We start from the raw sequence: 14,498 nt of genomic DNA on the forward strand, positions 1-14,498 counted from the left end.
AATTATATCATGTCCACTAACTGCCCTCCCTCCACATTGTCCAAAATAACCCTTATCTGGCATGGTGTCTTAATTCCCTTGATTTTCTTTATGACTTTACCATTCATGGATATGCCCCTAAAGAGTATATCATTTAGCTGCACCTGCATTTGAAATTCATGTAAATAGGATCAAACTTATGTTTTATGAGGTGTGTAGTAACAGTTTAGTGTTGTTCACTGTTGTATAATATTCCATTGTAAAAATATCCTACAACTTATATATCCATTATAAATAATGCAGCTCTGAACATTCTTGAATAGGTCTGCTAGTACAAATGATGTGTTCCTAGGAATGGATTTTCTGGGTCATAGCAACTGTGTGTGTTTATCTTGATCTACTCTCTCTTATTTCAATAAACAGGTTTTCGTGCCCATCGCTGTTTAAAATAGCTCTTGTCTGGTTCGTCTGTGACCTCCACACACTGCAAAATCCAATGGTCAGGTCTCAGTGCCCACTTTACTTAACCACTTCATGGCAGAGCACTCTATCCTTAAAACAATGCTTCTCTCCTTCACAAAACATTTCTCTCACAAAGTTTGTCTCCTACCCCACTGATCAAACTTTCTCAGTTTATGTTATTGAATCCTTCTGATTTTTCCTCCCTTCCAAATTCTGAGTGTTCTGAGGCACACTTCTTTAACCTCTTCTCTTCTGTAGTTTCACTTGTTTCCTGTGCGGTTTCATCTAGTCCCACAGTTTTCAATAAGCTTATGGTTCCCAATTGTGCACACATAACCACTTGCCTGGTATCTCCTCTTGGATGTTTCATAGGTCAAACCCTTACTCTTTATTTCCCCCCAAAATCTGCTTTTCACCCAAACTCCCTAATCTCAGTCAATACGACCACCATTTGCCAAGATGCTCAGACCAAAATCCTTGGACTCACCTGTGACTCCTCTCTCCCTTTATTCCATATTCAAGCCATGAGCATATCCATTTGGTTCTTCCTCAAAAGCCAACTACCTCCCTTGCTACCATGCAGGTCTAAGCCACCATTACCTCTACAGTGGACCACTGCAAGAACCTACTAAGTGATATTTCTATCTTTCTTTTCAAAAAATATTTCTGTTGAAAGTCTAATAAATATCATTTATGTTTAAAGTATCCCTGGGTGAGTCAACGTATTAAGCTATTGAGTCATTCATTCACACTTCAGTATGAAGCTCAATCAGTTATTTCTTTAATATTACCTGATCTCAGCTCCCTTTTATAAGTGTATGCATATGGGGGTGTCTAAAGGAGGGGAGAAATAAAGTTAGAGTGATAATTTTGAAGTGTGGGGCAGTGTGTGGGGAAAATGATCTGGGCAGGTGATGCAAAGAAGACCCGGAAAAGATAAGAACTTGTATGTGCACATGAACATCTGGAGAACTGCAAAGATAGGCCCTAAACAAATTCTGAAACAAAATTCAGCTAGAAGCAACAAAGGGCAGGTTGGTCGCTCAGGTCCAAAATCGTTCACTAGGAAACTGGAAATGCTTTTGCTTGGAAGTAACTTTTAATCACATATGGCAAAATAAGCCATTTGATTCTTAGACACTCAAGCATTTTATTTATACTTCTTTAATGGCATTTGTCTTATTACCCCTAATATTATACTTCATTCATTATTTATTCGGTGAGCAAACACCTTTTTTTGAGTGACTAATTTGTGTGAGCTGCTGTGCTAGGTGCTACAGGTACAGAACTGGAACAGAAAGGCCTGGACCCTGCTCTCATGTCATTTCCTGGGAAGCAAACACTAAAAAAAATAAATAAGCAAATACCCACTTAATTGTAGTTGTGGTGGGTGCTATGAAGAAAAGATTAAAGTCTTTGGGTAATTAAGATGAATGGAAGCAACTGTCATTAAAATATTTTTTTCTATGGGAATCTCAGCAGAACAAAAGGTAATCTTTATGAAAATCACAAACTTCTTTGCCAGGAAATGACTGTATCAGTGATTAATATGAGAATATGTGATCTCACTTTGATTTGTATGATAGACTGACACTGAAATAAGTACAACAATTAAAAAAAAACAAAACGCTTGCCGTTCAGTCGATTCCCACTCATGAGAACCTGACATGTGCAGAACAGAACTGCACTTCATAGGGTTTTCAAGGCTGTTACCTTTTGGAAGCAGATCACCAGGCCTTTCTTTTGAGGTGCCTCTGAGTCAGTTCGAACTGCCAATTTTCTGGTTAGTAGTCAAGTGCTTAACCACTTGTGCCACCCAGGGACTCCTTAGATATTACAATAGTGGGAAATAAACCAATCTAGGAGTTTATAGAAGGCTCCTCTGAAGAAATAAATTTAAGCAGACAGTTAAATGCAGGCAGGAACCAGATCATGATGATCTTTGAAGGACGTATTAAGGATTTTAGATTATATCCTAAGAGAAATGCAAAGCAGTTAAGGTTTTGAGGAGGGCAGAGACATCATTACATTAAAATTTCTTAAAGATCATCTGGCTCCCTATAGAGAATGATTCCAGTGGAGAGAAGAGGGGAGGCCAGTTAGAGGCTAGTTCAGTATTTCAAAAAAGGAATGAAAGTGGCTTGGACCAAAGTGGTAGGAGAGGCAATGAATCTCGAGACACATCTAAGAAGTAGAAAGAACAGGACTTTGAATTGGACGTGATGGATGAGAGATAAAAAGATCTCAAACATGACAGTGAGATTTTTCATATGAGTAACTTGATGAATGGTGGTGTCATTTACTGAGAAAGACAATGTGAGAAACGGGTCCATTTGATGGGTCAGGGGAAGGTTGTGAGGACTGGAAAAGAGTAGCCAATCTATTTAGCTTTAGAAATGTTGTGTTCAAAGCACTAAGTGGAGATAAGCGTAGGGTGCAGTTAGATACTCCAGTCTAGAAATCAGTATTTCTAGATCAGTATTTCTCCAAATGTAATCTTTGGATTATCTGTATCTGAATCTCCTGAAAAAACAAAAAAACCCACTGCTGTCGAGTCGATTCAGACCCATAGTGATCCTATAGGACAGAGTAGAAGTGTCCCACAGGGTTTCCAAGGAACGGCTGGTGGATTCGAATTGCTGACCTTTTGGTTAACAGCCACAGCTCTTAACTGCTGTGCCACCAGAATCCCCTGAAGTGCTTCTTAAAAATACAGATTTCTGGGTGGCAAGACTAGACCTACATCTCTGGGTGTTGCATGGAGGAATTTGCACTTTTCCAAGCTCCTCAAGTAGTTTCATGCATACAAACATAACTCTTGGCGTAGATGGTAATTGAAAATGAATGAATGAGATCAACTAAAAGAAGAAAACGCCCAGAACAGACCTTAGAATAACACCTGACATCTAAGGTTGGATAGAGGAAAAGCACCTAGTAAAAATATGGAGAAGGAGTGGGCAAAGGAACAATAAAAGAAAGTGGCATCATAGAAATCAAAGAAAGAGAGTATTTAATAAAAAGGGACGGTCAAAGTTGTGAAATGCTGCTAAAGAGGCTCTCTTTTTCTCCTTCAGTAAGACATGCGTGCCTTGAAGCAGAGTCAATACTTTGGTCATCTTTCAAATGCTCCCATTATCTAGAAGAATGCTTTAAGTAGGCAGTAACTATTCTTCCAATATTCATTCAATAAACATCATTTATGGAGCTGGGTTGCACAGGGAAAGCACAGACAAGAGTCAAGAGGCCTAAATGCTGGCCCCTCTGTGGTACCATTTGCATAATGGGAATTTGGATTGAATATCCTGAAGATCCCTGCCATTTCTAGCATTCTATGACTACAGAATACTATCATTCTTACAACATGCTATTATAAAAGAAAATGCTAGTATTGCCAGCTAAAGTTAGGTTCTACCTAGAAGAGAAATGTTGTTGTTGTTGTTATCATGAAGAGAAATGCAGCATTTATCATTTACTGAAAACATGCCAGAATTCAAAGTACTTTACAAACATCATCTCATTTAATCCTCACAATTCTCTGAGGCATATTATCCCCATTTTATGGATGAGGAAACTAAGACTCAGAGAAGCTTTGTTACTCGCCAATAGTCACCTCCATCTGTCTGATTACAAAAAACATGGTTATCACTATTGTACTACATTATCTTTCTGTATTACCTATCTAGTAATTAAAATACAGACCTCTGGACAGGACTAGGAGCCCTGGTGGCACAGTGGTTAAGAGTTTGGCTGCTAACCAAAAGGTTGGCGGTTTGAATCCACCAGCTGCTCCTTGGAAACCATATGGGGCAGTTCTACTCTGTCTTATAGGGTCACTATGAGTTGGAATAGACTCGACAGCAACGGGTTTGGGTTTTTTTTTTTTGGCGGTGGGGAGGGACAAGACTAATGTTTCATAGGATTTTTATATAAACAGAAAAAAACTGAACAGAAAAAAATAGGTACACTTGTTCAAGAGACAGAAAAGAATATTTTAGATGTTTGTAGTACTTCATGCCCATGTTAGAAGTCATGGCAATGTTTTCAGAGTAGACAGTCTCACCTCCATCACCTAATTCATCCTCTTATTGAACAGATTCACTTAATCAACAGACCATCAAAGACTAAGGGAGAACATTTATTTGATTTACTGAGGAAGACATAGGGCTAAGTCGCAGATATTATACTAGTGGTGTCAACAAATTTTCAACTCATTTAATCTCCACAACAATCTGGAAGTAGATACCATTGTTATCTTCATTTTGCAGATAAGGAAATTGAGAAGGTTAGGCAACTTCCCAGGGTCACACAATAAATAAATGGCAGAAGTGGGATCTGAACCCAGTTAGTCCAACTCCAGAGTCTATGCTCTTAACCCCTATACTGTAGCTACCTCTCTCATGGAGCTTACAGTTTATTGTGGCAATTCAGGAATGGGGAGGCAGATAATACATATATAAACAGACAGATCCTCTAAAGAGACGAAAGTGTTTGCAAAGATTGAGAGTACGCAGTTGAGGTAGGAGGCTCTACGTGATACAGTGGTCATGAAAGGCCCCACAGAACAGGCATCATAAGTGAAAAGGAGTCATCCATGTAAAGGAGGGCTGGGTAGTGTTCTGGGCAGAGACACAAAGGTGATGAGAAAATTCATTTATTTTTTGTTCGCTACTGTGGAAACTAAAGTCCAGAGAAGTGATTTGCCCAATGTCAAGCAGATTTTCTGATCCTCACATCAGTGTTTTCCCCCACTACACATATTGCCTCAAAGGATAAGAGATTCATGAACTCTGAGGAATACATTCTACTGTGTAGGCCTCAGAAATATTACCTTCACACAGGTACTCTGTTGGAACTGTTCATTTCATTATGACACAAAATCATCCTGAGAAAAGGATACTGAGAATCTCAGTTCCCTCCCTGTGTGTGTGGACAATATGGGCAAGAAGCCATTAGGATTAAATTCAGAAGCGGGTAAGTACCAGGTGTTGTTTTAAAAAATATACTGATGCAACTAAATATTACTCAAGAGCATCTGAAACAACTACTCTTAGGTTTGGTCCATGATTCACTAGAAACCATCTTTTTTTCTAGAGAACAATTATCATTTACTGCATATGGTTAAATGTAACTAACCATGATCAATATACACAGGGCTCTGATCCCAGTCTCTCCTCCTCCCCTCTAAGTTATTGACAATAACCCTTAACCAGTGGCACTGAGAGACTAGTTCTGGTACAGTTCTGGATTCTCTTCTCTATGATCCCTATTGATTTCTTCCACTCGGTTTGTGCTGGAATGTCTCTGTCTCCTTGTTGCTTTAGGCCTTTTATTAGTAGATTCTTACTTTTACAATGTGTACATTTAATAATAGAAAATATTTTTTTATTTCTTCTCCCCCTTCATTTATAGCAGCTCACCACTCCCTCCCCCAAAAACCTGATATATACCCTTCCATACAAATTAACCGGGCCCATCTCCTTGGCAATTATTAGAATCTTTTAATATTTTTAGTCTCTATGTAACAATGGGAACCCTGATGGCGCAGTGGTTAAGAGCTACAGCTGCTAATAAAAAAAAGGTCAGCAATTCAAATCCACCAGCTGATCCCTGGAAACCCTATGGAGCAGTTCTACTCTGTCTTATAGGGTCGCTTTGAGTCTAACTCAACAGCAATGGATTTTGTGTTTTTTAATATAACAATGAAATCACATACTGGAGGGTACACATATTTGGAGCAAAAAACGAAGCTTTTTTCTTCTCTGGAGTGTGATGTACCAAATTTCTTACCTCTTTGGGACAATAATGTATGGGGACTATCCTGACACTTTCAATTTAGTATTACAATTGACAATTACAGGTCACATTGAGCTGAGAATAGAGGCACATAAATCCTCCATCCATTTATTTTCTGTAGAAAGAAAACAATCTTGTTCAATACTAAGGTCAGCATATTTTTACAAACAATAGATTAAGGTTCTGAACATTTCATAATGATCCTATAGCAGAAAAGGATTGGTTATGTACTTGGATTTTACAAAACAGAAAAGGAACTAGTAGGCCTTCAATAAAATCGCTTTATATTGTCTTGGGACTACTCTGATCTAATTGTATCCTAAACCCTCGCTAAGCAAAGTGTGGTCCTTGGACCAATAGGAACAGCACAACCTAGGAGTTTGTTGGAAATGCAGAATTTCACACTCAACTTCATATTCACTAAATTTAAATTTGCATTTCAACAGGTAATTTGTATATACATTAAAATTTAAGAGACAATTAAAAAAGTGATATACACAGTAACAAGATAGTCTCCCAAGTATCCAAAAAGGAGAAAGGGGGTACAGTAAACAATTTTCTGTGTCTTTAAATATGAATAAATATGCCTTCTAAACTGGGTGTGCAATATCTTTCCCATCCCTCTTTTGTAGAAATACTTAACACCTAGGGCAAGTTAGAATTTACAGAGCAGCATTTTCAAAACTGAGTTCCAGGAACACTGTGCTCCTCAGAATGTTAGGTATTTCAGAAATATTGCTTCTATACTCAAATAAGTTTGGGAAACATTGCTATCTAATCAGTTCAGGCTGTATTAGGTAAAAAAAAAAAGAAAAGAAAAGAAATAGACGAACTGGAGAAAGCATAAAGAATTAATTATTTTTTTCGTAGTTTGAGTTTAAATATGAGTTTTTCTCTAGGATTTCTCAGCCTTTTTTCCACCATGACACATAACAGATGATGGTAATATTTGTGACACATTCCTGTGGGTGTAACCAGGCTTATAAGCAATTCATAACGGACTATTCGTAACTCTACTCAGAAAATAAGAAAATGCGAGTGGGATGTACGTTATCCTAGAAATAACAGCTCTAAATTATATAAGAAGTAAATCATTTCAAAACTCTGATGCTTTAACTATTTTTTTTTAAATAGCTTGCCATAAACTGTAACACACTACCTCATTTCAGTACTTCATTAAGAACTGCTGCCTAAGAAATATCGTTGAAAGCTGAGTTGAATAGGTTGTTAAGCTCTTTTCTGTTTCTATGAGGACAAGTCTACCCTCATTATCAATTGCTGAAGTCTTGGTAATTTTGTTACTGCGGTAAGTTAAAGCTCATTAAGGATTCCTGGTAGCACAACAGGAGCCCTGGTGGCACAGTGGTGAAGAGCTCAGCTGCTAACCAAAAGGTCCGCCGTTGGAATCCACCAGCCACTCCTTGGAAACCCTATGGGGCAGTTTTCTGTCCTATAATGTCACTATGAGTCGGAATTGACTCGACAGCAAAGGGTTTGGTTTTGGTTTTGGTTGGTGACACAACAAGGAGCCCTCGTGGCCCAATGGGTAAGCACTCAGCCACTAACAGAAAAATTGGTGGTTAGAACCCACCCATTGAATCTGTGGGAGAAAGACCTGGAGTTCTGCTCCCATAAAAATTTACAGCCTTGGGAACCCTATGGGGCAGTTCTACTCTATCGCATAGGGTTGCTTTGAGTGAGCATCAACTTGAGGGCACCTAACAACAAAGATCATTAAAAGATAAATTTAAGTTTTAATAGCTCTATTGAGATATAATTTCATACTATAAAATTTACCCACTTAATGTGTGAAGTCAATGGTTTCCAGTGTATGTATAGAGTTGTGCAACCATCACCAAAACTCAATTTTAGAACATTTTTATCATCCCAAAAGATATATTTAATTCCAAAAATTAATCTGAGTTACTTATTTCCCAAAGAGTATTTTAAGGATAAAATATCACATATTTATACTTACTCAATGTGTATAATGAATATTTTTCCATTCTGCATATAGCTGGCAAAATGTTGTTGTTATCCAACATAAATAATGAATATTTTTGTATGCTGCATATAGTTTGCAAAATAATGCTGGTGCCAATGAAGAGTAAAGAATATCTTTAGCTAAATATTTAAAAAAATAATAATGAAAGGAGGAAAAAAGGAAAGGAAGAAAAAGAAAAAAGAGAAGGGAAGGGAGAAAGAAACCTAATCATTTGTAAACTAAATCCAGATAGGAAAAATGCTCTTTTGGTTATTTTGCAGAAAACAGTCCAAAAAAACAGGCCTTCAACTATGTAGTTGTTCCTTGCTTTGAAACTACTCTGGGCTCACTGCCTCTGTAAATTAATCACTCCACTTTCGAGAACTTGGAAGGAATGCTATCATTGAACAGCAGCACCCTTTAGAGTATACACTCGACTCCTCCTAACTAACTATATTAACCAGCAAGAAGACTGAAAACCTGTGTCAGGGCTTTCTCTATTACATTTGTCAATAATATTATCAATAGTTATGATAATAACACTTAAACAGTGACACTGAGAAACTAGTTCTGATAAGGTTCTGTATTTTCTTTTCTCTGATCCCCACTGATTTGTTCCACTTAGTCTGTGCTGCAATGTTGGTGTAGAAACACCAGGTGAATGTTGTTTGATAATGATAGAGTCAACAAAGTATTGCTCCCATCACATCATACATTGGTGACTCCTTGAAAAATATACTTAGAATTTCAACACCATAAAGTTCCAGAAGACATGTTTCCATTTGTTTGTTCTGTTATTTTCAAATTACCTAGGCAGGCTCACCTTTGTAGATGGACACCATATAATGCTACCCTGGACCATGTGAACACTGAAAAGGCTCCAGAGTCTCAATTATGGAAGCAAGAACCCACATTTGGGCAGTTGTCCAGTTCCAGCAAAGATGGATTTCCTTATGAAAGCAAGTATATATTAGGTATAGCAGAGCAAGAACCAGAATAGGCCTTTAAATCTTCAGTTGACTCTTGATAGAGATGTCAAGTAGTCTTTAGACATCTATTAATAGTTAAGCAAGGCTAACTCTATTATTGTATATGAAGGTATATGTTGAGTGAAGTGATCTGTCTCATTCAGCAGCATTCCTCAAATCACACTCAGCCATCCATACCATTCTCTTAACCAGACCATTTGCTCAAGGAAGATGAGGCATGAATGTGATAATGCAGATATGTCATTTCCTTCCTTAGTCTAAAATAAAGTAAATGTCAACTGAAGATCAGAAACAAGTATCTGGAAATGCTTGTGTTACAAGTAATGGGTGCAAAACTGTATCAGTGCTCTGATTTGATAAAGAAGCACTTTGAGATTCTTTGGATGTCTTCCATAGTCAAGAAGTTCTTCTCCTGAAGTGCCTACAAAGTCAGTCTGACTCTTGAGCAAAGATTCTTATCTTCGGCGTATGTCACATTCAATTATAGTCCTTTCAATATCAGAATTAATTCCTGATTTTAGTCAATGCCTTTCTAGGAAGGTTTCTTAAATAGGTTGAATATAGAAAAAGCAGAATAATGGAGCAATTGTCTGATGAAATAAAGATATGATCCGTGAGTTCATAGAAAGGAAGAAAAATAAAAATCCTTGCCTTCATGGAGTTTATAAGCCATGGAGGGAAGATAGAAAACAAACAAAATTATTAAACTGTATAATATATTACAATGCTCTAAGCACTATGCAAAATGATAAAACAGGAAAAGCAAATAGGGAAGGCTAGGGAAAGAGGCACAATTTTAAATAGGGCAGTTAGGAAGGATTCATTGAGAAGACAATCGATCAAAGACTTGAAAGGGATGAGGGAATGAGCCCGGACACCTGGTTTAAGAGTGTTCTAGCAAGAGGGAACAGCAAGCACATGTCCCAAGACAGAGACAGAGTGCCTTTCTGTACTTGGGGAGTGTCCTTATCGAGTAGCAAGGAAGCCTGGATAGCTAGAGCAGAATATGAAGGGTGAGAGAAGTAACAGATAAGGTCAGAAGCATAAGTAAATACGGAACCACATTAGAAATTCCTGAAAGTTGAGTCCCCATGCAGCACCAAGAAATTATGTGACAAATTATAACAACAGACATGCTTAAGATTACCCTGGATATTTGATGACCATTTCAACATCGGCAGTCTTATTCTTAAAGATCGGACAATGTGTTAAAATGTGTAAAAACAAAGTTGTCCCACACAGGAAAAGCAAAAGGCATTCAGCATGAAGTCCCTAGTAGTGAGGTGGCCAATGTGACATCACAGGTGATGTAGTTTGTGCCAAGACATTTTGTTTGATTAGATGCTTGACTTCATTTTTTAATTTTTTTCTTTTGACTTCTTGCTACAAACACATTTACAAGATAGCAAATAAAAAGGGCTCAGCCTATAGTTGTGAACTAATGGGAAAATTTCATCTAAAATTAAACCCTTGACCTTGGTCTCATTATGCCATGCCCTAAGTACCTGAAATAATCAGCTACTGACTGATTGATGGTTTAATGGAGTAGGTGTGGTCCTTCTATTAACTATTTCAATGACCACATACCCAAGCCCCAACATGAGTAATTATTTATGTTGACTTCATTCTTCGGACTACCAGTACTCCTTTAAGAATGAGCAGAGGCTAGTAAAAGAAATACAGACAAAATTTCATATTTCTACCTTTCCTATTTGCAAGTTACAGTAATGTTTCATTTTTCCTGGGCCATGGCTCACTGTGGTTTTAGTCTCATATGTCAAAGGGTTTCACTTAGGACAATTATGTGACTATATATTTATGAATATTAACTGACAGCTGCCTGAATTATTCCACTATACATAAAATCTCTTATTACCAGAATTGCTAAAGTGCTTCTACTTATTACTGGATACCTAAGGCTATGATAAAGAGTTCCTGGGTGGCAAATGGTTAAGGGCTTGACTACTAACTGAAAGTTCAAACTCATCCAGTAGCACCTCAGGAGACAGGCCTAGAGATATGCTTCCGAAAGGTCACAGTGTTGAAAACCCTACGGAGCACAATTCTACTCTGCACACATGGGATCACTATGAGTTAGAATGGACTCTATGGCAACTAACAACAGCAGCAAGGTTATAATAATGGGAAATTATTTATGAAATCAAATTCATATATATCTACCTAGAGCTTTACATTGTAAGTCTATACTTTTAATTCTAATGTTCTAATGTAGTGAAATGAGTTGGTTTCACACACTTTCATTCAGAATTTCAAATTCTACCTCTGAGATTATGAATTCAAAAAAAGATACCTCCAATCCCAACCTCTTTGCTAGCCCAGAACCACCTTTCCAGACAACTGCGAGGGATTATCACACAGAAACATTACTAGTCACTAAAATTAATATTATTAAAACTTCTCCTTCAAAAAAAACCCCTCAAATTATTTATTCACATGACTAATATAACTAATCCCCCAGTTACTGAGGCTCAGTTCTCAAAGTGTTATCTTAGACTGCTACTCTTGCCCGACACTAAATCCTCTATCAGAGAAAGGTCGTAATTTTCTATTTACCATCTCTCTCTCAACCTCACGCCTTTCCATCCCCACAGTCCCCATATGGCTCTAGGCCATCCTATCCCACAAATGGACTAATGAGTTAGCCTCCTCAAGGAGACCTCCTGGCCTTTAACTCCCTCCCATTACAGCCCAACTGGGCCACCAGATTAATCTTTCTAAAATATCACTGTGTTCAGTCACTCTCCATTTTAGAAATTTCAATTCATTTTAGAAACTTGAATAATATTCTAAAGCCAACAACAACAGTAACAACAAAATGTCTAAACCTATAGCAATTAAAAACTTCCAAAACTTTGACAAACTTTATTTTCCAAATTATTTTCCATGTGTGCCTATAAGGGCCATACTGGGCCAATTACTGTTCTCTAAGCCCACTTTGCACTTTCCACATCTTTTGTTCCCGTTTCTCCATTTACTTAGAAAGTCTACCCTCCCTTCAAAGCATAGCTACATTCTACATGTCCCAGGAAGTTTTATAACAGTCCCTCCTCCCTTAAGCCTTGTTATTTATCTGACCTCCCAGTTTCTATAGCATTTGGAATGGTCATGTGGCACTTTTATCACTTGGAAATATTTAAGAAACTTAAATATCTATTTATTTTGGAAAGTCTGGTGAAATAACAGGCATGTAAAACTTAAAAAATATTTCTGAGTAAAGGAGTTACTGACCGCAGAAGAAAAGTAGAAAGCTAGTATTGAATCTCTTCTACTCCAAAAAGTGCCCCAATGGAGGAGGATGCAGATATCCTTCATTCCTTGGTACATGGTATCCATGTGATAATACCCAAGAATCAGTTCAAAGAAATTTGATTTTATGAAAAATATTGCAGCTATAGGTGTAAATTTAGAAGCCATTAACACTGAAGTTATGAATGAAGCTCTGAAAAAGAATGTGTATAGAGTGAGATTAAAATGTTGGAAATATAGTGGGAAAGGTAAACATTGAATATTTTAAAATAAATGCAGTTTTTCTCTTGATAATATAAATTACAATATAAACAGATAGTAATAAAATAAGATTAAATGAATTAATGAAGAAATTTTTACTCAAATGTTTCCCTGTGCTTATTTAGTACTTTATACTTTATATAGAATACATATTATCTGCTTTAATTCTCACAAAAATCTTGTGTGGTGGGTGCTGTTATGATTATATAGCTGGGGGAACTGAGATTCCAAAATGTTAACAGATTTATCCAAGATCACTCAGCAGTTACTGGCATAACAGTCTTCTGATCTAGAGCTTTTTCTGTTATATTTCAGTTGCCCCCATAATAATGTTTACAATTCCAGTGAACTTTAGTTTATAAATCACTGTCATATACCCTGCCTTTCACAATGCAAGAATTAAACACTATGCTCAGAAGTTTAAAGTCAATTAAAAGAATCTTTATATCTCAGTTCCCTTATTTGGAAATGTGATTGATATTAGAATGAAAAAATCTCATAAAGAAGAAATGATCTTTTTTTTTCCTAGTGACAAAAAATACAATACCTCATTTGCTGCAGAAATATTAAGTGAACATTATTAGCAAAGAATATACTACAAAACTGGAAATATTCTTTAACTGTGATGAACTATAATCCACAATCTTTTCCTTCACTAATAACTGTCTAAGGTATATCCTCAAACGCTAGCACCCAGTGAAAATAAGTTTCTTTTTTTAATCTAGTAGTATTTGCTACAAAGTATCTTAAAATATAAAAAATTAATAAGCTGAAGAAAGAATGCCTATGGACTTTCCAAAACCCATAACCTATTCCCATTGAGTTGATATCAACTCACAGCAAACCTATAGAACAGAGCAGAACTGCCCCATAGGGTTTCCAAGGAGCAGCTGGTGGATTTGAACTGCTGACCTTTTGGTTAAGCAGCCATAATACTTAACCACTGCACCAACAGGGCTCCTTTGACTTGCAGTATAAGAAAATGATTCCTTTAAACTTAAAACCAATTAGACAAAGTATGGAAAGACCATCAGTAGGGAAGGCATTTATTTATCATTTTCCCAGCAGTAGAGATGGATTGGTACTTGTTGTTGTTGTTAGGTGCCGTCGAGTCGGTTCCGACTCATAGCAACCCTATGCACACCAGAATGAAACACTGCCTGGTCCTGTGCCATCCTCACAATTGTTGCTATGCTTGAGCCCATCGTTGCAGCCACTGTGTCAATCCATCTCGTTGAAGGTCTTCCTCTTTTTTGCTGACCTTCTACTTTACCAAGCATGATGGCCTTCTCCTGGACATGATCCCTCCTGATAACACGTCCAAAGTATGTGAGACGTAGTCTCGCCATCCTTGCTTGTAAGAAGCATTTTGGTTGTACTTCTTCTAAGACAGATTTGTTTGTTCTTTTGTCAGTCCATGGTATATTCAATATTTTTTGCCAACACCACAATTCAAAGGCATCAATTCTTCTTTGGTCTTCCTTATTTATTGTCCAGCTTTCGCATGCATAGGAGGCAACTGAAAACATCATGGCTTGGGTCAGGCGCACCTTAGTCCTCAAGGTGACATCTTTGCTTTTCAACACTTTAAAGAGGTCTTTTGAAGCAGATTGGCCCAATGCAATGCGGCTTTTGATTTCTTGACTGCTGCTTCCATGGGTGTTGATTGTGAAAGTAAAATGAAATCTTTGACAACCTCAATCTTTTCTCCATTTATCATGATGTTTCTTATCAGTCCAGTTGTGAGGATTTTTGTTTTTTTT

General features: G+C 37.2%; 1 protein-coding gene across 1 annotated transcript in view; it reads left to right on the forward strand.

Annotated features, from left to right (window-relative positions):
* Positions 1-5,375: 5,375 nt before the first annotated feature.
* Positions 5,376-14,498, forward strand: part of TMPRSS11D (transmembrane serine protease 11D) — a 58,297-nt gene continuing 49,174 nt past the window's right edge. Inside the window, exon 1 of the mRNA XM_023737819.1 lies at positions 5,376-5,412. Coding sequence (XP_023593587.1) covers positions 5,376-5,412 — 37 coding nt within the window. The remainder of the gene's footprint in view (positions 5,413-14,498) is intronic.

Source organism: Trichechus manatus, unplaced genomic scaffold, assembly GCF_000243295.1.
Source record: "Trichechus manatus latirostris isolate Lorelei unplaced genomic scaffold, TriManLat1.0 scaffold00108, whole genome shotgun sequence".
In the NCBI taxonomy this organism is placed as follows: Eukaryota; Metazoa; Chordata; class Mammalia; order Sirenia; family Trichechidae; genus Trichechus; species Trichechus manatus.